General features: G+C 52.2%; 1 protein-coding gene across 14 annotated transcripts; it reads right to left on the reverse strand.

The window, feature by feature from the left end:
- Positions 1-10,075: 10,075 nt before the first annotated feature.
- GLYCTK (glycerate kinase) lies at positions 10,076-23,398 on the reverse strand. 14 transcript variants are annotated; one of them, XM_074879439.1, is made up of 9 exons: positions 23,301-23,398; positions 21,947-22,122; positions 21,383-21,453; positions 19,470-19,674; positions 16,792-16,903; positions 14,444-14,839; positions 13,924-14,075; positions 11,862-12,037; positions 10,076-11,229 (listed from the first exon to the last, which is right to left on the reverse strand). In XM_074879439.1, exons 6-9 carry the CDS (start codon positions 14,728-14,730, stop codon positions 10,291-10,293), a joined length of 1,554 nt encoding a protein of 517 aa, XP_074735540.1. In that variant the 5' UTR covers positions 14,731-14,839; positions 16,792-16,903; positions 19,470-19,674; positions 21,383-21,453; positions 21,947-22,122; positions 23,301-23,398; the 3' UTR covers positions 10,076-10,290. The 14 variants fall into 14 exon arrangements, with proteins under 14 accessions (XP_074735540.1, XP_074735543.1, XP_074735537.1 ...); XM_074879442.1 differs by lacking the exon at positions 23,301-23,398 and adding an exon at positions 22,909-23,138 and having other exon boundaries at positions 21,383-21,433; XM_074879436.1 differs by lacking the exon at positions 23,301-23,398 and adding an exon at positions 22,909-23,138.
- Between the last annotated feature and the right edge of the window lie 62 nt (positions 23,399-23,460).

The following is a 23,460-nucleotide window of genomic DNA, read 5'->3' on the forward strand; positions in this document are numbered from 1 at the left end:
GCTGCTATTATCCCCGAGACAAAGAGGGACAGGCAGGCAGATTACCTTGGCCTTTATTTTTTCAGCTGGGAGCAAAGAAAAGCCTTAAATGAGCTTGCTGCTGGGGAGGGATTGAAGCCCCAAGTGCTCCTTCCCCTCCCCAGAAGCCACAGGACCCCATCTCTCACCCCGGGAACGGCTCGTGCTACCCTGTCACTCCCTGCTCCGCTGCAAAGCCCCAAGGCCAGGTGAGGTTTTGGCTCAGTGCTGGGGCTCCCCTGCAGCACCCCACAGCACCCTTGCCTTCTCAGGGCACGTAGCACCCGTGTTGGGGTGACCAGGAACAACCTGGTGCTCGTACCCATTTTGTACCCATCACCTCTGTGCCTGGCGGTTGTATTTCCAGGCTGGACTGGCGATGGGCAGAGGCAGGGCTTGCATGGCCCCATCCTGCACAGCTCAGCACCTGGTCTCCTCTCCATGTCAGGGGCTGCAGCCCCAGCTAAGCTGGCCCAGTGCCGAGACAGCACTGCCACGGCGAGGGGCAGGTCCCCTCCATATGGTGCCCCTGGCCGGCTCCCAGCACCGGGGCAGGTGCTCTCGTCTGGGCTACACAAAACCTCATTGTTGGCACCCGCAGGGTTTCCCTCCCGGGCAGGGACCTGCGCCAGCCCCTGCTGCTCTCTGTGCACCCCAGCACCGCCAGGGAAATGGCTGCATCCTCCCCGGACATGGCTGCATCCTCCCCGGGGCTCCCCGCAGAGGATGCTCTCCATGCAGCCAGTGTCCCCCTGTTGTCCCCTCCACCTTGAGCCTTCCTGGGCAGCCCCACTGCTGACAACCATGCTGGGTAGGTTTTGTCCACTAAAGCGCTGATGGTTTTATGCCTGGCACTTAATTATTTCCCCGATTGCCACTGCCATGTGCTGGCGAGCGGCGCTGGCTGTGACCCTGCCGAGCCTGACTCTGCTGCTGCAGCCTGGGGAGCTAATGGCAGAAGCACGCCCCACGTGGAGTTTAATTATTGGCTTTCTTCCTTAACAGAGTACATTGGCTGACCTTAATGCAATTAATTAGGGCTTAATCAACTTCTGGTGGCTCAGCACAGCACACAGTGATTCCTGCCTTTCCAGGAGAGTTTATAAGAGGTTAAAGCAGCTGAGGAGGGTTGGGATGTAGTTTGCAGGCTCAGTGGGGCTGTGCTGGCAAGTAGAGGTCAGTTAGCTGGGCACTGGGATAAGGCTCACATGTCCTTCTAGGCTGGGCTTGTTGCTGGGGATGCTGGTAAAGGCAGGTGAGCAGGGTTCAAGGGCTGTGCCCCAGCTGGTGCCTCGGCACAGAATTGCCAGTGTTGCTTGTTTTTGGCATCGTGCTGAGCTTGGGGGTGGCTTTCTGCAGGGCTTATCCCTGTAGCCTGTGCTGGGCCAGGACTTTCACACTCTTTGAGTGCTCTTTGCTAGTGATGGGGCTGTGGCGGGGTTGTGCATCCAGCAGCTGCTAGTGGATGGCTCCCAGGTTTGTACCCAGAGCTCTGGGGTGATGTGTGGGGAGCCCCTTCACGCCTGCCCTAGCAGGTGTTAGCCCTGGAGACCAGAAAGGAGCTGTCAGTCACCAGCTCTCCCTGGGCAAGAGGGAGGCTCCTTCCCTTGCCAGCCCAGTGGCATTTAATAACTAATAGTGCTAGTTAACATTGCAGGATGTCCCCGGCACCCCTGGCATGGGGCCCTGGCTCTGCACCTTGTGGCTCCCTCTTGGCTTGCCTGCTGGGTGCCCCACAGGCTTTTGGAGCGCTTAAACAGGGACCGAGGCACAGATGTCCAGTGTAAGGATTTATTTGCATGCCTTGTGTCTCCAGCTGCTGGCTTTTAGATTTCCAAGCCAGCAGGTACCCATTAGTATAGCTTGTGACTGGGTGCCCCATTCCTGGGCTGCTGGCTTCATCTGAGGACAAAGTGACTCAGCCTTGGTCTTGCAGAAAGCCCCTGGCAAAGTGGGTGTCCCTGGGCGAGTGGTGGCATCTCCCAGCATCAGCTACAGAGGTGGGGACAGGGGCTGCAGCATGTCCCACCACGCACCCTCGCGTCTCGGATGCTTTGCATCCTCCCTGTGCCATCATGCCTAAGCAGCTCCTCTCCCACAGTGGCATGGGTGTCCCCCCCATTCCCTTGGGTCCCCATGTCCCTGGCTGTCCCCCACCCCAGGGGCTGTGCCACCAAGCCCCCTTGTGTGGGCAGCCCAGTGCTGGGACTGGGAGGTGGCAGCAGGAGCTGTGCCAGCCACTGTTGCTGCCTTGTTTGCTTCAGTGCCAGTTCATTTAATATCGAAGAGCTAATTAGGATTCCGCAGCCCTTCCCATCCAGCCCTCTCCTTCGAAGGCTGGAGGATACTTGTCTGTGGGATTTTGCTGCAGCCCTGTGTTAAAAGGATTCAGCCCTGGTCTCTCCCAGCCCAGTGGTTTGTGTCCCTCTCTGCTCCCAGCTAATCCACATGGCTAAAGCCCCTTGAAGCCCGGCAAATGGGAAGTGATATTTGCCAATAATCCCTCTGCTCCCCCAGGCAGGCTTCTCATATTACGGGTTATTAAAAAAACAAAACCCAGGCAGCAATAACTGCAGCCTGGGGAGAGCCCAAGCACAGATTGCTCCTGGTCAAACCCCAGCCAGCAGAAGAGCCGCAGGCAGAGGTGGCATGGCATGGCACGGCGTGGAGCATCTCTAGGCAGAGCCCAGCCCCTCTTGCAAGCAGAGAAGGGATGAGCCACAATCCTCTTTCTCCCTGGGGAGTGAGTGGGGATTCCCACGGGTTGCAGACTAAATCCTGTTTCTCCCTGTGGAGGCTGCCGGGAGCCCCAGAGGAGGTGGAATAAATTCCACTATCGCTCACCACAGCTCCCCACCCTGCTGCCGGCATCCCCCTGCCTTGGCATCTTCCCCGCCGCGGGGCTGGGCTGGGCAGGGGCAGCTCCTGTGCTGGCATCTCGTGGGGACAACGTAGAGCCAGCACCACTAGTCTGCCACCACTCTAGGACAAAACCAGCCTCTGCTCCCAATTTCTTGCTTTGCTTTGCGGGGCTTTTGAGAAAATTTGCCCAGAACTGTGGATGTTGTTTCCTGTGGGACAGGGCAGGGATGTTGCTCCATCATTTTCCATCCAGGTCTGGCAAAGAGCGGCCCAAAGTCTTGCTTCCTTGAGGATGGGTTTGTCCCGCAGAAAAATCAATCTGCAAAAGATCTGTAGTTACTTGCGATTTTTTTTTTTCTGCAAAAATATCGATTTCCCTGCAAAAAGTCTCAACTGCAGCTCAAAACATTTCATTGCATGGGTTGGGGGGTTTCCTTCTGCTTTTAAGTCAACATTTCCCCTTAAAATGTCACTCAGGGAAGGCTGCTTTTTTTTAAAGCAAAAGTCTGTGATGACATTTTAAGTGGAGAAGAAAATTGCTGCTTCGTTTCAAAATGTCAACTTCGAGTGGGGTGGGTTTGGGGTTTTTATTTTAATTCCAGCATTTCTCAGGGGAAAAGTGAAATGGTTTTGTTTAGACTCAAGTAACCATTTCCCCCCTGTCGCCCCCAAAATAAGTCCTTTTTTTAACCCAATTGCGTTTTTGCAGCAGGGAAACTTTAGCCAGGAGGAGTTGTGCTCCAGTGTGATGCTGCCCTGGGAAGGAACAACCCCCTTGCAGCCAAACTTGAGCCCTCTACGGCAAATTCACGGCCACCAAACTCTGTTGGGGACCTGTGGGAGACACTCCATCACTGCTGGCTGGCTTTGATTACTGTGGGAGGGATTAGTGATAGGTCCAGATTTTTAAGATCTCCTCTTTCTGCTTTCCCTCAGCCTTGTGCTCCTGGTTTTCTTTCATGTAACTTGCCTGAAAATCGCTTGTGCTAGATTAGGCTAGAGACCGGAGTTATCTTCCTTTTATTTATTAGGGCAATTATACCTAATGATTCACATGCTCGTGGAGAGTAATTACTCCCAAATACAGCACCGGCAGTGTTCTTACCCAGCCTGGATACAATGATTCACAAACGCATCTTTTCGTATAATTCATCAAATGACGATCCCTTAATTGCCGATTTGGTTCGAAGGCGGTTAAGAAGCAATTGAAGACCTGGCGGCACCACCACCGTGCCTGGTTCGCTCTGGTGGTGCGGTCGCTCGCCCGCTTCTCCTTTGTGCTGTGCTGCTGGCTGTCACTGCTTGCTCCTGTGCGGGTTTTGCATGAGCTGTGGGATTTTGCTCGAGCTCTGGGATTTGTGCTTTTCGAAGAGTCACAGTGCCTGATCCGGCAATTGCTGTGACACAGCCTGGCTGGGGGAGAGCTGGGGCTGCCCACATCAGAGCTGACCCCTCCATCCTCCCAAAATGCGGCAGTGACATGGCTTGATGCTCACCTCTTCGCAGCTCTTGGAGCAGGTGGGTGATAACTCATGAAATACTGATGTAGAAAGCAAAACTCTCCAGGTTTTGCACCAAAAAGGCCCCTTACTTCAAATTGCTCATTGTGGGGCGGTTGCAAGGGATGTTACCCTCTTCCCCAGAGCCGTGCTGCCCAGGGAGGGGATGCAGGAGGACCCTTGCATGTTCACCATGCAGGGTTTGGCTGGGCAGCCACATCCCATGAGGGATGATGTGCAGAGTCCAACCTGCTGAGCTGCTCCGGCCTCGGGAGAAACCCTGACGCTGGGGATGGAGGACGGTTTCTGGGAGTGTTTTGAAGGGTATTGGTGCTTCCCAGTGCTGTCACATGCCTTGGAAAGGCAGCCTGGAGCTTGAAGTTCCTCCTCGTGGGTTAAGGGAAGCCCAGGGCTAAGGCTCTGGGGTGGCTCAGCCCCTCTGGTGCAGCCCAAGGTAATGCTGTGGCGATCGGCTGGAGGCTGGTGATCGGCCGTGGTCTCGTGGGCCAGTGAGAAGGGGTTTTTCATGCCCTCAGTGAGCAGAGCATGGCCGTGCATTGCTGCTTTGCTCTTTTTTAGCTAAAAGAAGCTCTTCCCTTCTCGGTGCATGTCTGGACTGCGTTGCACAAGCCTGCACCCACCACCCGTCCCCTCCTGCTGCGGGCGCTGCTCTGGGTGTCCTATCCTGCAGATGCCAAAATTGCTGCTGGGATGTGAGGTGGGAGGAGAAGAGGCAGCACAAAACCGCCTTTCTGCTGGCTGCCACTTGGCTGTATCCCCAGCATCGCTTGGGTGGGCTTCCACCGGAGCCTGCCCTAGTAACCCCCTACCCCTGCCCATGGGGCTGCCCATGGCAGCCGTGCCGGCACCGCTCGATAAAGCGTTCACCGGGGCAATAGCTCCTCGGTTTCATTCCACCCACGTCCAGCTTAGCAGAGGACCCACGCTCATTCTTGCTGGTGCCTGGCCCCCTGTCAAGAGCTCCTGCAGGCAGCCGGGAGCTGCTCCTAATGGGCTGCCAGGGGATTTGTGCTCTGACAGCCGGGTGCTGACAGCTCCCTCCAACCGCTTGCTCCACTCGCTGGGCTCTCCTTCTTGGTCAGACGGCCGAGGATGCTCCCACTGCCACGGGGAGGGGGCTGGCTCCTTTTTCTTCCCCAACCAGGTGTTTCTGATGGTGCTGGAGGGTTGTGGTGGTAACCATTGCCTTGGTGGGACTGATAAAGCCCTGGGGCGACGGTGGTGCAAGCAGAGGGTCCCCAGGCTGGAGGAGTCCCTGAAGGGTGATGCGGTGGGATGGGGATGAGCAGAGGGAGGGCTGGGTGTATCACAGGGCAAGTCTTGTCTTGGCTCCAAGGAGGGGCCTGGAGTGGGAGGCCCCCATTAGCTGGGAGCAAGTGCCGATACCCCACAGGGCTCCCTCTCCAGTGGCTCTGGGGCCTCCCATGCTTTCTCCTGGCTGAAACATCGTCTCTCTTCTCTGTTTGATGCAGGGCTCCTCTGTCTCCCCACAGACCCCACACAGTGGCTGGGGAGGGCTCCTGGGGGCTCCCCAGAGCTCGGCCCCATCCCAGCTGGGGCTGCGGCAGCCGCTGCAGAGGGACTGGTCTGTCGCCCACCAGCACAGAGCAACTCATGGCCTGCTGTCTTGTATGGCTTTTTATTCCTATGTGATTATACATCCCACTTCATATAGGGATTGAAGCCGTGCAATACGCCGGGGTCCTACGGCGGAGAACAGCCTCTGTGCCATGGGAACCAGCTTCAGATGAGCCACCAAAGCTATCCCCTGGGGTGCTGGAGGAGGGCCGCTGGGCTCACACCAGGCTCTGTCCTGCATCCCGGGCTCCCCAGCCCCCTTGAGGGGCAAGTACGGGGTGCCAAGCTGCTTTGGGGTGAGGCCAGCACAAGCCCACTCCTTGCACTACACCCCCTTGATTTTGTACCCCATGTGCTGCAGAGAGCCCCAGCAGCTCATCCCTGGGGAGACCCCTGCTTTGCTTTTGCCCCCCCACTGTCCCAGGAGGTGGGTGACAGCCTCTGGCAGCATCTGGGTGCAGGCACTGGAAGGAGGTGCTGCCAGCAGGACTAGGGAGGAGGAGGAAGGAGGAGAAGAAGAAGAAGAGGAGGAGAAAGGAGCTGGGGAATGGCCACGGCAGCAAGGGCTGCCCCAAGCATGATGCTCATCAAAGTTTCTCAAGAGGCCTCAGCCGCTCTTTCAAGGTTTGCGTTAAATCTGTCACATTAGCGAAAATAGTGAAAATTACCCAGCTTGTGGAGGAGATGAAAGGCAGCCCCCTTCCAATCCCTCCATAAAGGAAGGGCCCCATTAACACCTAGTGAAATATTAGCCATTAATCAGGCTCTGTGCAAAATAAAACCATCCACATTTATCATTATTGGATCCTTAATGAAGTGATAATGGGAATGCTGGGGAGCTGTGATATTAATGTCTCCTAAGAGGCAAGAGCAGAGCCAAGAGCGGCAGCCAAGATTTTTAATTTACTGCCAAAAGCTCGTGCTGTTAATAACGCAGTTACTTCTCCTGGCCATTAGCACTGTTTGGCTACGAGCAGCCCGCTTAGGAGAGCAAATCAGCCCTGAATGCACTCGGGATGGCTCGCCCGCTCCCTGCCCAGCAGCTGGGCGTGCTTTTCCCCGATGGCTGTCCCTGTGTCCCCTGCCCATGTGCAGGGACATGACCAGGGAGCTGTTGGACATCTCCACCCATCTCCCTCCTTCCTGGAGGCTGGCTGGTGTAGAAACAGATTTGCTTTTCTGGTAATAAAGGGAAGGGAATGGGAGAATCGAAACCAGCAGCTCTTATTGTCCTCACTCTTTCTGTGACTTGTCTCCTTAGGTGCAAGCACCCTGGTCCCAGGATGGCACGGAGCTGGTCCCAGCATGGCCCACACACTGGGATCACTCGGTGTGAGCAGTCACACTCTGGGTTTCTTCAGTTGCCCGGGTATGCTCACATGATGCTAATAACCTGTCCAGGACAGTGCGGGCAAGCTGCAAAGCCCTGCTCAGCTGTGGTGACTCACTCAATTTCCCGAGGGGAAAGTCATCGCTCCTGGTGGCTCCAAAGCCCAGAAGCAAATTGTTACTTGGCAGGTAAGCGATGCTGTTGTGTCTTTAGATGCAACTGTCCTCTCACAAATCCTTGCAAAACCCGACTGGTGCAGCCCAAATACATGTTGTCTCATGTGTGGGGTCTCTTGCTGCCAGCAAAGAGACGGCAGGTCAGAGGGAGCTGGCTTTGGGCTGGAGCAGCAACAGGCAATTCTGTGCTGAGCATTGTCCAAAGGAATAAAATGATGCCTTGTTTGTAAAAGGTGCACATGCTCCAAAGCTCCTTTCCTCCCTAGGCAGAAGATGCACAAGGACCACCCAAGCAATTCCTCAGAAGTGGAGCTTTGCTTTATCCAGGTAGAAGCATCAGAAAAGTTTCTGTAACCTGGGTATCCTTGGTCAATCTCCCCCTGTCCTGTTCTCTCCTCATTAGAAAAGAAGGGACAAGAACAAAAACCATACATGGAGGCCGAGCAAATGTAGATGTCAAGTGCACTTCAAACAGCTCCATCCTTTCAACAAACCTTTTATTAGCCTTCTCTCCTCCCCAGCACAAACTCATTTTAATCATTAGTGAAAAGCCACCGTTTAGAAAGCAAGGACACTGCTCGGGGTACGTGTAGTAGGCATTTCCCAGGAGAAGCCAGCGAGCACTAGCCCAAGGTCTTCTCAACTTGACTGTGACGCAGCGCAAGCAGCAGCTCCAAGGACTAGCCCGGCACTCAGCAATGTGGCCGGGCTGCGGGCAGAGCGCAGGGGTACGGTGGGCCTGTGACAGCGTGCCCAGGCTGGCACACTGACCCGCTGCTGAAGATGCCAGTGACCCTTCTGCTAGGCACCCCAGCCCGAAACCGGAGTCACTCTGCATTTCACTGGAGTGGAATTGGACAGAAAGCATTAACTACAGTTTGGAGCCAGCTCTAGCCAGTTCTCCTGGCCACAGCCCATACTTTTTTGTCTGTATCACGGCGTGTGTTAGTGCCCCTGTGGTGCTGGCATGTCGGGCATGGAGGAGGTGACCTGCCAGCGACCTCCAGAGAAAAGCACACGGCACAAAGCAGCTTCTCCTGCACAACCGTCACCTGATGTTACAGGGGCACAGCGAGCTTTATAACGCTTGGCAGGTTTTCCTCAGCAGATCTCAAAGCTGTTTACGAGCGTGAGCAAGTTCAGGCATGTTACAGAAGGCCTTCAGCCTCAGAGGACAAATGAGATGCGTGGATGAGTTTAAACCACCAGGGTAAAACCAGGGTTTTGAAATCCCCAGGCTTGTGCCTTGACACTATGCCTGGGCTGTGGCCCAGACAGTCCAGCTGCCAGCCTGGCATTGATACCAGGCCCCGTGATGGTCCTCCTGATATCCCTACTTGTTAGATATTGGCTTCAAAACTAAAGCAGGAGGTGTCGCATCCTCCTCAAAAATCCACCCTCCAATCCATCCTGGAGCAGGGCGCAGAACGACTGCTCAGTGAGACACCACGACTCACTGTGTTGGCAGGACGGTGTATTTATGTCACGAGATGAGATCAGCCACACGGAGTAGGTCGGTCTGTCTGGAGAGAGTCTGAGTCAAGTGTGTCCTATTAAATTAGGACTGGATTTTCAAAGGAGCTCAGCTCCCACTTAGGCTGTGTAACAAACAGGCAGATATTCCAAAGGAGTCGGACGTGTTGGGTCATACTGGCTGCTGAGCTGAAGTGCTTTGAATATCCAGCCAAAACCATCACCATGCCTGTTGCTACAGGCAGAGCCCTTCTGAAATTCAGCCCCACCGTGGGCTCCACATCCTGGGAAACCCGGCTCATCTCAGCTCTCCCACATATTGCACTGCAATAGGTGACGAAACCGCAATAACCATCACGTCCTTAGACATGCGGGGGAGCGGCTCCCTGTCAAGCACAGCTCCGGCAGCTTTGGCCTTTGATCAGCTCAGCAGCATGGGTCAGGAGAGCCGAGCGTGAAGGTTTCCTTGCCTTTTGTTCTGTGGAATTAGCAGAGTTAATCAGAGTGACAGCGACTTCTGCCTCAGCGCAGAAGAAAGGTCAGTGGCTCGGGCTGGATGCACGACTGTTTTCTAGGCAGTTGGAAAACAACACTGTGAAAGCTCATCACATACACGCTGCTGGCACGGAGGCTCTCCTGACAGGCATCAGCAGGGAAGATGGCCCTGCGGAGGGAAGGAGGCTGGAGGAGGAGCACTCCACTCGGGTGCTTGCCACTGCACCTCAAGCGTCCTCTTCCTTGTATACCACCCTGTGTCACTGTGCACTTCTTTTGTGTCATGTGTCCAGTATCAAATGCTTGTCTCAGCCAACATGCTCCTTAGCATGCTGCTGGGCGTGCACCATGCTGGGCTTGGGGGTTCTGGGTTGCCACTGGTGTGGGAGGAGCTGCAGGGCACTGCGCTGGCGCGTGGAGCAGGTGCTGGGTGTCCCCTTCCCACCACGTCCCCCCAGCATCTCCATGCTTGCAGCTGGGCAGGCCTTGCTATTGCTTTTGCATCCTTCAGTCACTGTAATGCGCTTCCGTGAACCTGTAAAAGCCCACTGCTGGGCTGCTCCTCGATTTCCCTACAGCTTTTAACTATAGTTGAGGCAGTCACAAGAGTGGTGGCTCTCAGCAGAAGGGTTAAATCCGTCCTCTGTGTCTGCAATGTGACTTCTTACCTTCCTCTGATCCCAATTACAAGTGCTTGCTTTTGCTGTGGAAATCCACTCATGTGTCTAATTCGTGGATTCTTTCTGTCAAAGATATTAGCATCCTCGACAGCGAGCCCTAATTTAAGTAGTTTACATTTGTCCGCAGTGTTGATGCCTTCATTTACCCCTGATCCTAATTAAATGCATCTGGATATCTGCAGAGGGAGCTCTCGTGATCTCTCTGTGGCTCTAATTAAAATGGCCTGGATGTCCATGACATTGGTACCCGTCAAGCCTGTCACCAGGAGGTGACGCCCACCTTGGAACTGGCTGAAGAACGTGTAAGAGTCGTTGTTGCTGAGAAAGGCCTCTGCATCAAGGCCCTCCTGCAGCGCCTCATCCACCAGCTCCGGGCTGCAGAAGGCCCCTGCCGCCTCCGTCGGCCCATCCTGCCCGTCCGTTCCGCCACTGAGGAAGATGATCTCACACCTCCCTGGGGGGCTGCTGCCTTCTGTAGCCTGTGCCCTGTGCAGCCCCAGCCCCACACGCAGGGCCAGCTCCTGGTTCCTCCCTCCCTTGCCGGTTCCTTGAAGCTGAACTGTGGTTTCTCCGCCGGCCAGGAGGCAGACTGGTCTTTCAGGCCCTAATCCTTGCAGGGCCTGTAGGAACTCAGCAAGGTTCAAACCTGGGATCTCTAGCTCTGCTGCCAGCTGCAGGAGATTCCCCCTCACCTCATCACTCAGGGGCCCTTCTCCGAGGCCAGCGAAGCTCAGGCAGACCAGCCGGATCAGCTGGCAGTACAGCATGGCAATGTGACCGACTTCCCCGCAGATTGCTGTGCTCAGAATCAGAGCTGCATAGCCCAGGCCCTCGGCTTGGCATTTGGCCTCGTCTAATGCCAGCGTATTTGACCCGATGATGATGTTGCAAACGTGGGAGTAGTCTTCCGGAGCAGTGGGCTTGGTGGGAGAGCAGGACAGGACCGTTTCCACTGACTTGGGCAGGTTGTGCAGCAGGTTGTATTTGGCGAGTATCCGGAGGCAGTCTTGCACGCTGTGGGAGCTGGCAGCAGTGGGCCCACTCGCTATGATGTCCAGGGGGTCACCGATCACATCAGAAAGGATGAGGCTCACCACCTACAAGAAGAAATGCCAACGGATTATTGTGGGAGGCAGAGACAGGTGGCCACGCAAGAGCCCTGGCATCAGCGCTGCTCTGAGTTACACCTGTGCCACCCCCATGTCAAAGCAGATGGAAGCAGGGGCAGATCTTGGCCCATTGTTTTACAGTCCCGTGAGTGTCACCTTGCCCTTCTCAAACCCACAGATCTCCACTGTCCTTTGATGCTGGACCATCACATTGGAAGATGTAACCTTTGCCACTGCACTTGTCAGGCTGGTAACCTAGTGTGGGTTCAGCAGCTGAGAACAGCCCTCAGGGCAGCCAAAGGTCAGATCCGGCCTTGAAAGCATTGTGGTGGAGCACCAGCACATTGGAAATGCCTGCTGGGTGAGGGCTGGGTCTGCTGAGTGGTGTGATGGGACAGACAACATTTGCCAAGTCTGAATTCCCCCTCTTCCACCTCTGTCTCCCTGAGAGTTTGGGTTCTCAGTAAAATCTGAGCCACGGAGTCCCAAAACAGTGTGCAAAGATCATTCACTCAGTAAGGAGAAAAACCCTGCAAGCATGCTTAGGTCAGTTGACTAAACCCCTATTTTTGAGGGCAGATGGGTGCTCTCTGGGCGAACAGGGACTTCCCTTCGGTTACCTGTGCGGGATAGGCAAGCCGGGCCAGCCCTCCACCCTTCAGCAAGGACAGAGTCTTCCGGACAACATTCATCTCCTGTATGGCAGCTCCTCGGGAAGCCAGCATCTTTGTGAGTTTCTCCTTCTCTTCGAGGAGGATGGGAGGGATGGGAGCAGGCAGTAGGGCTGATCCACCCCCTAGGATGCAAAAGAGATGGCAAGGACATCAGGATAGCAAGAAAAGGAGGACAGAAGGAAAGCAAGGCTGTTCAATGCTTGAGCCTTTCCTTTTCCCTCACCAGTGTGTGGAGGGAAGGCAGCGGTGATTGGGAACTATGCTAACATCTCTGGAGAATTCAGTCTTCTTCACCAATGGGTTTAAATCACTGCTGTCCTGCACTGTCCGCAGTCAGCTACACTTCACCCAGGCAGCGTAAACCTCACCGGACCAGGGTACCGCGTGCCTGCAGCGTTATGGGGGTGACAAAGAAGGGTCAGCAATTGCTGTCCCCACTACATCAAGCTACTAGTGTGTCGTCACACAGATTTTCAAGGGCTACCTGGATGGGTGAGCAGGGAGCACGGCCTCCATGACTCACACAGCAGTCAGTGCTAAGCAGGTGGAGACAATGCGTGCTTTGCTGGCTCCATTTATTCAGGACAGTGTGTAAAAACACCAGCTATGGCTGCAGCAAGATTGGAAACTGCTGAACTGCAGTCATCTAGGCCTGGGAGGAAAGGAAAGCAGGAGAGAGTAACGTAAAGGACAAAGCACACCAGAGTCCAGGGTGATAGCCTCATCGATGGGAATCCTGTCTGATACAAGTGGGCATTGGAAATGCAGAAAAGAAGGCAAAGAAAAAAGGTTCCAATGGAAAAGTAGAATGGATGGAAAACACAGAGTAGAAAGGAGCAAGATCTGAGCAGAGCGTGAACATGCACAGAAGCACAGCTGAAAGCTACTGTCAAAAGGCAAAGCCTGCTCAGAGATTTGAGACAAATCAGCATCAATAAAACATGATGAGCAAGAAAAACAAATGCAAATGCATGTGTTTCAATCAATAGCCAGGGATCTAGCTGAGAGGCAGGAGCAGTTGGGTACCGGCTGCTGTGTGGGCGTGCACATGCATAGGGAGTCACAGCCACAGGGAGATCCTGTACAGGCTCCCTGAAGGGCTGAGGAGTCTCTTGGAGATCCCTGTAGCCAAAGGACAGGAGGAAACCCAGGGGAATCCCCAGCAAGTGCAGCTAGATGCCAGCCACTTGGCTGTTTGCCCAATGGCACTGTTTTCTCTGCACCAGATCAGGCTCCAGCATCCACAGAGGAACAATCACTGAGCCCAGGAGACCAAGGGGTTTCTACAGAGCTGCTCCAAGCCCCTGCATGCTTTTACCCTGTGACACCCACTCACTCAGCCAAGCTCAGGCTGGAGTGATGTCACTGCATCCCTCTGATGCACAATATCCACCCTCTTACAGCCCTAGGTCTGGGGACAGCCTGGGGGGACAGCCTGGGGGCCCAGCAGCCTGGGCGTTTTCAGGGCTGACACTGCAAGACGTGCAGCTCACTGTGTTGGAACCTGGGGGCCTCATTTCCACTAGCTGGGAAGCAGCAAAGCCCTGGGAAGAGTCAGTCCTGACTCTCCACTTACAGACTCACATCCCTGCACAAATCCAGAGTGTGCAAGTCCACCAAGTGCTTGCTTCTCCAAGTCTGCATCCCCAGATGTAAGGAGGGGGCAGGAAGAAAACGTCTCCTTGCCAAGGGGTGAGAGCAGCTGGCGGGCTGTGCCCAGAGGTGCATCTCACAGTGGTGTCACAACCGCAGGACCCAGCCTGCGCAGCTCAGCCTCTCCCCAGTGCTGGGAGGCAGCATGCCCACTGCAGCAGCAGGCATCCCCGTGCCCTCCCCTGCTGCATCCCTAGAGAAAGGCTGGCAGGAGAAGGGAGAGGAAAAATCAGAGAGGTGCAAGTGTCAGTGCTGAAAGGGCCGGCACAGCAGCGCTCCCCTGCTACACAGGCACGTGTGGGCAGGCCACTGGAGGGCCATCAGCAGAGCCCATTCCCTGGAATCCCCACGCTACCTGAGATGAGCACAAGGAGCAGGTCATCTGCAGCCAGGCCCTCAGCCAGCTCCTGGATGGCAGCTGTTCCCTTCAGAGCCTCTGGGTCTGGAAGGTTGTTCTTGGCACCTTCGATGACCTGGATTTTGCTGTGTGGCTTCAGGAGCATCTCCCTGGTGAGGTAAGAGAGGCAATCACACCACTGACATGTGCACCTATGCAGGCAGCCAGGCTGTCACTCAGCAGGAAAACAGGCCTGGTGCACCAGAGGTGCATGGCGAGTGACCAGGAAAGGGAGGTGGCCTTTGCTGAGTTTCTCTTCCCCAGGGATGGGGAGGCAGCACATCCACTGCAAGAGATGGGCTGTGTCACTGATGCCACTGGGATGTGATGGAGGTTGAAGAACAGGGTGGTGTGGTGGACGGGGTGGGCACCAGAGAGAGGGCAGATGGAAAGGACTGAAGGGTTTCACAGCAACATCCCACAGAGGATAAATCTGGCAGTCTACCCCCCCAAACTGTTCAGATACAGCCCCCCTTACTGCATTCCTGCTCGCTGCAGGCTCTCCTGGATGCCTAGTGGCACGTTGATGATCCCCCGAACGAGGTGGTCTCCCAGGATCTCTTCTGCTGCTGCAGCCATCCCCAGCACAGCTTTGCCAAAACCCACCAGGTACAGGTCCCTCTTCACTGGAAAGGCCTGGCCCTTCACCAGCAGCTGAGGGCATCTGTCTCCCTGGAGCTTCACAGCCCTCTTCAGCATCGGGGCCGGCTGGACGGTGGCCACTGCGCTGCGGAAGAGAGACAGTGCGTGCTCACGGAGGGACATGCTGCGTGGGGTGGCCGGGCTGAGTCAATCTGCTCGGTGTGGTGGGCTTGTGCACGCTCTGCCAACACTGGCAAGGCCTCAAGAGCTCGGGCAGACGGCACCCTCCAACCTGCAAGGGAAAGTGAACATTTTCACTAGCAGAAGAGACAGGGCTGTCTCAGAGAGAGCAGGGAGGACGAAACACGAACCATGTTTCCTCTAGATTAAGGTGCCATATCAACAGCATTTTCAAACCTCTCCTTAGGCAGGAGGGAGGGGAGGACAGTGTCACATTCAAACTACCTGTCAGCTTGTGGTTCCCCTTCAATCCCATCACCTCCCGCAGGGAAGGTGAGCCCTGCCAGCCAGCTTCTCCATCACTGTAGATTTGCCACTGGCAAGCCATCATTTCTATTTGCTCAGCGTTTGACACCTTTCCAAACTGTGGAAGCTGCTCTCTGTCCTGGAGAGAGCAGGGTGTCTGGGTAGAACAGCTTTTCACTACATTAACTCCCATCCTCGTGCTAGCCAAATGCTGATCTCATTCTCTGGCTGCTCATTGCCCCATGTGTCCCTGCAGCATCAGGCACAGACTTAGGAGAAACAACAGGCTTGCTGGCTGCCTGATCCCTTGCTGCTGGTGGCCACAGAGAGACCAGTAATGAGGTTTCCCCACCAAACAGCAAATTAACACAAGGCTTCATTCGCCTTTATTTTTCAGTCCTCTCATTACCCATTAAAATCATATTTAGAGACCAAATAAGAATTCAGATCCAGGCAAAGTTGCCAGCCGTGTCTGTGAAAGCCCATTTGAGCTAGTGTCTGCTGAGTATTAGCATTATATGCAACAGATCTGTGTGTGGACCGAAAGATTTCAACTGCTCAAGGGCAGACACTTGTCTTGACAGAGGAAAGGCAGCCCCAGTCAGCACACATGCATCTATTCCTCCCAGCATTTCTTCTTCCTTCTGCTAACTGGCAGCAAGTTCACTGCTGATTTCTCAGGATCAAAGATCCTTGTGATCTGCATCTCTCCCGCTCGTGGCAATTATGGTGCAGGCAATTACGGCAGGGTGCCAGGAGACTGAAGCAGCCAGGGCAACACACTTGATCACAGACCCATTCAAATTACCTGAGAGAGTTAATCCTCTCCCTAGTAAATGGATGTGTTTCAGTGTGAGGCCAGTGACTGGCTTCTTCTGGGTGAGCTCATGAGTCCAGAGGTCTCTTTGTCCTAACACTCCCATAGCATTGCAAGGTGTTAATCATTAAGCCAGACAAGCTTTCCAGCAGTTCCTCTGGGTCTAAATCTGCCTTATTTTGCTGCAAGGACCCAAAGGCTCAGTGAAAACCTCTACACAAGCACCACTCAGGCAGCGAAACTTTGGCACACTCCGAAATCTACTGGACAAGGGACTTGCAGGTAAAACTATATGGAGAATCATAGGTTTGCCAGAGAAAAAATCCATGAATCATTTAAGTTAGAAAAGACCCTTAAGATCATGAAGTCTAACTGTAAATCATTCAATGCGGAGGAGAAACAGATTTTAAAGGCAAAACCCAAGGCAGACAAACTACCTATCCATACTCCCTTTAGATAGTAGCCAGAAGGACTGGCTTATCAATCACAAGGAGAGATAAGAATAAAAGACAGGGTGACCTGAACACTTTGTTACTAGACTCTTTAAACTTCATGGCAGTGGATGCTGCCCGCAGTTTAAACCACTGAGCCTCAGCCCTCTTACAATGAGGGCCAGAGCAACCGTGCTAACACCAGTGAAGTCAGCTGTACACCTCTCAGGAACTGAGATTAGCATCTCCGTTCCCAGCAGGTCTCTGATTCACCTGGCAGCACAGCGCAATCAGAGGAAGGTGTTACAAAACAGAGGTGCATCACGCCCCAGGTCGCCTCGTCTGAGCTGCGATACAGGGTTTGCAGAAGTAGTTAGAGAAAAAGGCTTAAATGGAGCCAGGGGAGTTTAAGAAAATAAAGACCCAAAGCTTTTAACAGGCTCTGTCTCTGCCTTGATGTTTCTGTGCACGGCTGACCCTGAAGACCAGGGGAATTAAGCACAACCAGACCTGCAACTGTGGCTCCTGTCACACGTGCCCTCCCAGCAGCTCCATTCAGCTCCAACTCCAGACACGACACAGCAGGCGCGAGTTGTTTAAAAGCAATCCTCTTCTACTGGAGCTGAAAAAAATAAATGCCAGCTTAATTCATCTGGCACTTGTGTACATACCGCTAATGCTTGCTCTAGAAAGCATTTCACTACAATAGCAGGCATGTAATCTGTTTTCTGCACTCTGAACTCGGATTATATTTTAACCATCGAGGCCTGATCCAGACTCTGTTGAAGTCAGCCCGTGTCTTTCCCTTGTTTCTAAGGATTTTAGGGCACACCGCCTGACACCGATCTCAGTGCACAGGTGTAAACGCAAAGTCCGGTGTAAAACCCCCTTGCAGTCAGAGGTTATTCAACCTTACACCAACACAACAGAGAGCTGAATTTGGCACAGACCCATTAGCTTTGGAGGTCTCTGTGTGTAACTCTGCTCCTTGTCAGCTCTGATTAGACACGCAGGCTCACTGGAGGCTCCCTTTGGAATGGGCGTGTTGCTAATGATGCCACAAATCCATTTTTATGTAATTTATTTATACAGTCTCAGGCACTGGGTACTAAATGTCATCAGGGAACAGCTGTAAATCCACTGTAGATATTAACAAAAAATAAAAAAATAAAACTCCTACTCCTTTTACCCACGCTTTAAAAACAAGATCAAGAGAACTGAACATCACCCCACACCAAGGCATAGGCAACCATCCAAATGGCAGCTCACAGACTACCTCCATGGATGGTGGGTCTAGAAATGATGCAATTGCCAGTTAGCTGCTGTGTATTGCATGTAGGGAAATTACATCCTCACATCCCTCCGTTTTCCTCTTCCCACTACTGGCTGGGAGGAATCTGGGCTGGGAGAAGGGGCTGATGATGTGACTCAGGTCACATTACTTCACACACTAATTTTTGTTCTCCAGTTTCTCAGGGAAATCACATAGCCCTCTTCTATATGGATATAAGGTGACATGCAATAGGCACTAGGGGGGCTTGGGTTTTACACCTTCCCTTTGTCCCTGCTTGGGATAATTTGGAATTGGGGTATAGATAGTCTTTCAAAAAGTTTTCTAGAAGTTTGCACTAAGCTTAGGAAGAAAATGATGCTAAGACTTGCCTGTTCCAAAGAGAGCAGGAGGACTGTAAGGGGTTTAGATTAATCCCCTTTAAATGAAAACTTCCTCAGCTTTCATTGATGAATAATGTTCATCATCTACATACTTGTTTGCGTGAATTACCATTATAAGCTCTTTCTTCATAGGGCTCCTCCTAAGCCTGCAGAAATTTCCACTGTTAACTCTCACAACAAAAAGCAGCAAAACCCCAGCTCCTCATTTTCACTTTCTCTGGGAAAGAGGGAGGGAGAGGAGCTGGACTGTGATAAAATACAGGCAAAGTGCTCGTTTGCATTATCTTTCATTAACTTTTTAATTAAAGCAATTCTGCAGGCAAGGAGCCAAAGTCAGAGGGAGACAGAAACAATCCAGCACTAGGGGCAGAAATGTGGCAAGCTGCCAGGTAAATGGGATGGTGGCATGAGACCAAAAGCATGGACATGGGGGGGCAGTGTCTGAGCCATAAACTTGGAGTCACACTGGGGAGGAAAACAGTGAACAAATGAGCTGGCCATGCCCGTGCTGTGAGAAAAAAGAGCCAGCACCTCGCTCCATGGTAGGTACTTGAAAGCCAGAAAAATATTCCCTTCTAGGGGCCAGTCTGCCATAGCTGGGCAGAGCTGAGCTATTCCAGGTGCTGCGGTTGGAGGCTTCTTCAAGGGTTTGCATCATGGCTTGTGGTTTTCTTGAAGTTGGGGCAACTGGGCTTGTTGCAGGCCAACCCAATCACACATCCCGAGCGTTTCAGGTGCTGCAAGATCAGAGGATATTGTATATTAATGCTCTGGGATGGCTAATTTAACTGAGATCTTCAGGAGCCTAAGTCAGCTTATTTTTAACGTCATCAGGACTTCTCTGGATTTCTCCCAGTGTGGCAGTGACTGGTGGCTTGCCCACCCCGTGTACAGGGTCCACTCCAAAATCCCTGAGGGGCTTGGAAAAAATTTGAGATGGCACCGGATCAAACCCCAATTGTTCGAGGATAATTTTGAGCTCAAGCTCTAAAAGACAGATTACATCTTTGTTACAGCAATAAACTACCAGCCACAGCAAGTTTTAGCAGTGTCTCTTGCTACTCGTTTTTCTTGCTACATGACTTTCTTCTGGCCTCTTGGTATGTAAATTACCGTTAGACTCACCGAGGCTTACCGCTTCCATTTTTCATGCATTACCACGGGAGTTTACCTATGAAGTACAACAGCGCGGAGATTTTACTGCCTTAAACTCCCATGTTCCCACTTACTGACACATCTTTTCTATCATTTGATATATCAACTTTAATTTGCCTGGCGAGCCCTGCTCAAACTCAAACTTGCTGCTCCAGATGGTCCCAAAAGCATTACGAGAAAATTTTCCAGGAGATGCACTGAACCCAGGAGGAAAACAAAGCGGTGAAGGTTTGTTCCAAGTGACTATTCTGGGAGGATTAGATGGGGGATTTTTCAAGACTAATCTCTTTAAATGAAAATTTCAGAATTTGATTAATTTTTTAATCTGCACATGGATTTGCATAAAATTACTGCATTACCTCATTCACATTTTGTAAAAGAGAAAATGTCTGCAGCTAGGATGGGCCAACTCATCACTGGTCAGCTATGAAGGGTCCAGTACACAAGTGGGTGCACACGGACAGGGTGAAAGGTCCTTTAGCCCCCGTTCACTGTGGTGCTCCTGCATCCGTAACTGGGAAAGAGGATGATGGTGGACAGAAGCAGTACGATGAGACCGGAGAGCTGCACAGACAGGCAAGGGAGAAAGTAGGATGGAGTCTCAATACCTTTGTTTCAAGAATATGCTGAACTCTGGGAAACCCAGGAGTCCTAATTTCCAGTACTCAGCTTTCTATATGTTTCTCAGGAAAGAAATATGTTGCTCTCATGACTGATTTACTCACCAGGAAAGTGTCAACAGGGTCTCTTTGCCTTTGATGGGGAATGTAGCCTAAGGCCAAACACAGGGACGATAAGTGTTCTGTTCAGCATTTTATATATATAGATCAGTATCATTAGTAAAAAAAATTAACTGGATTTGACATATGCATCTTACTAGTTTTTCTAGGTCACACTCCCTTCACTCCCTATACACCTTTTGGAAATGATTTTCCCATGCACTGGGGATTGCAGGGAAGAAAATTTTTTCACTAAAAAATCCTTCTGTAGCTCAATGCAGAACACTACTACCCTGAAGCCAAGTCCATGCCAAGTTTACTTCCTTTCATGCTGTAATTTCTCAAACTCCCCATTCTGAGTCAAGTTGCAATCAAAGTTGAGAGTCATTTAAAATACAGGGAAGGATCACAGTATTCTAGAGAAAGTGAAAAGTTGCCAGCCTTGAGGACTGGAATAATAAAAAGGGGTCAAAATTCAGTACTGCAAAATACAAGGTCATGCTCTTTGGGATTAATAGCAAAAAATTATGAGCTCCTCAGTTGGAAATAACATAAGAGGAGAAAGAGCCAAGATTATTAATCAGTCAGAGGATGACAATTACGCCTGCCCTCTAGGCTGAGACAAGAGGCTATGGGGAAAGCAGAAAGCAGCAGATGTATTCTACCTTGACATAAGTGAGGTTTTTGACACCATTCATGCTGAAGGAGTGTGGGCTGGGCAAACACACTGTTAGACTCGCTGAAAAGCAGCTTGACCACTGGGTTCAGAGGGTAGAAATCAGTGGTTCGGGGTCCAGTTGATAGCTGGTATTCAACAGGGACTCTGTTGGGGTTCATGTCACCCTACAGCTTCAGTAGTGACCTGGAGGGTAGCACAGAGTGCCTAATTTGGGGGAAGTGCTGGAGGAGCCACCTTCCAGAAGAACCGTGATACTCAAGGTCAAAGCCAACAGAAACCTCATGGTGCTTAGCAAGGAGGGGTGTGAAGTTTTGCTGCTGGGGCAGGATCCCCATGTATCAGGGCGGGCTAGGAACCAAGTGGTGCAACCAGCTAAGGAGAAACCTAATAGCAGCTACAACTACTTGAAGGGTGGATATAGAGACAGTGGAGATGAACCCTTCTTGGTAATGGCAGAAAGTAGAAGGAGCAATGGCCACGATTTGCAAGTCAGGATGTTCACTTTGGACATCAGCAAAAAGTTCTTTATAGAGAGGGTCACACAGCACTGGATCAGGCCACTCAGAGAAGCTGTGGTCTCCATGCTAGACGGTTTTCAGGATTTGGACAGACAAAGCCATGGCCAGGCTGATCTTGTGCTGGTGACAATCCTGCACTGATCAGGAGGGTGGACCTGGCAGCTCCAGAGGTCCCTTCTCCCCACACTTCTGTGATTCCATGTTGTAAGAGCAGGGACAGAGCATCACACTTAGTTTCAAGAGCCCATAAAGAGATGCCAAGTTGTAGGATACAAGTTCTCCACACAAGCCTCCAGTCATAACTGTTACCCACAGAGAATCATCACTCCAGCAGATTCCAACGGAAGTATATTCACCTGAGCAGTGTTGTTCCCAGAAGCATCTCTCCAAAATTCATGTCCACCCATCTGAGCAAGTACAGGTCAGTCTGTATTGTGCAGGTTAGGGTGGTATATAATATAGAAATGCATAAGTAGAATGGCTGCATATGATCAATATTACTCAGGCAGCAATTAAACATTTTTTCCATTAACTAGTTTTGCAGGAACATTATCCATAATTCCTACCTAATGTGACATTTTGCTGGGAGATCCAATTATCCTGCCAGATAAATTCCAGCTTGGTATAAACTGACAAACTAAGTTCCAATGATGAGGAAGAAAGGCAGAAGAAAGAATAAAAAGGGAGTGACAAAATATCAAATCAACAACCCACGGTGTTACACAACTCTAAAACTTAGCTAAGTATTGTAGGTGTTTTGAAGTAAATTCTCTATGATGGTATTGGTGAGTCACCTTCAGGGCCCACATGAGATAATGCAGGCTTTGATCATGTAATTTACAGTGTGCAAGAGGCATGCCGTTCTGCGCTTCTCTAAAATCTCTCATCACACGAAAATCAGTTGTAGGTTTTGAACTGACCTGCAATGGGGTAGCTGACCCTGAGAGCCTCGAAGTAATGAAGGTGTCTTTTGTTGAGTCTCCCTAGACTCTGGTGTGAAAATCATGTCTCCATTTCAACGGAAAAATCAGTGAATCGTTCTGATGAGCCAATCCCACCACAGCATGAAAGGGTGAATCGGGTTAGATGTCTAAACCTGTAACGGTGAACTCGAGTAAGCAAACAGTAAGAGCAAGTAATCTGAGAAAATACTTTTGTTTCACTAAACCATATATGCATATAAAATAACTAAGCATGTTTGAGCGACGTGCAGGCAGACCTTTGACAACAGTTCCCGGACTTACCGTTGTTTGACCACAGGAGGGCAATATTATTCTAAAAGCAAAATCAAACTCTGTTCTGGAGACTATGAAAGGAAAATGCAATTAACGTTTATGAAGGCATCTACGATGTTGGTTTTTTTTTTCTTTTGGTTCTGAATTCTGTGGGACCAAAATGACAAAAGATCTGGTGCTTTTCTAAAATTAAAATAGCAGGGTGCCGGAAGCCTTCGGGGGGTGTGTGTGTGCAGATTCTCACAGCTACTGTTACACTCCAGGAATAATTTTTTTAAGGTTAAGAGATGTACAAAAACATGCACACAGAGCCTGACATCAAGATTCGCGATAGAAAAAAATCACAGTTCCAAGGTGTCTGCATTGGAGCACCAGCCTCAAAAGCCAAGGTGCCTTTCTCAAAGGTGAAGTGTGTGCTGCTCACTTTTATCTGACGTCGTCTGTGGTGCAAGAGCGCAGTGCTATAGCTGTGGTGTTTCGGGGGTCAGGTTTTCAAAGAATAAAAAATACCGGGATATAAAAATGTGTAATAACTGAGCTGAAAGTCGGGAAAAAGAGAATGAGAAAGCGATCATTGCGCGTTTCAAGGGATGGGGACCTACCCCGGCCTCGCAGCGGACACGCATATTTGCCGCTACGGGACGTACCGAGAGGCTGGCGCAGGCCACGCGCCTCCAGATGCCGTTTTCTCGCTAGTTACGGCGGGAAACGCGGAAAAATACGTTAAATTCCGTGTCGGGCACATGACGCGCACCGTAAAGCCTGGGCGGGGGTCAGCGCAAGGCGCGCAGGGCCGGCGGCGGGAGCTCGGCTTCGCCTCAGGCCCCTCGAGCGACGCGAGGCGGCGCCAGCCCTGCCCGGCACCGGAAGTGACACCCCCGCAGCGACGCGAAGCCGTTGCCCGCTCTACGGGATGACGTCACGCCCTCAACCCGACATCCCCCTACCCCGCGAGGCACGGGTGGGAGGGTAATGACAGCCCAGCCCCGCCACAGCCGCCCGGCCCGGCCCAGCCCGGCCCTAAGTCGCTCTTTCCCACCTCGGGCCCCGCGAGGGGCGGGGATGCTGAGAGCCACCCCAGGCCGGGGGAGGGCAGGCCTTCCTGCCACGCTCAATATGGCCGCCAGGCGCGGAACACTCCCCCCGCTACGCCCTCGCCCGTCCCAGCAGGCCATGCGCACGCCCCGCCCCCCGCCGAG

The sequence above is a fragment of the Strix uralensis genome, chromosome 10 (genome assembly GCF_047716275.1).
Source record: "Strix uralensis isolate ZFMK-TIS-50842 chromosome 10, bStrUra1, whole genome shotgun sequence".
NCBI classification, from domain to species: domain Eukaryota; kingdom Metazoa; phylum Chordata; class Aves; order Strigiformes; family Strigidae; genus Strix; species Strix uralensis.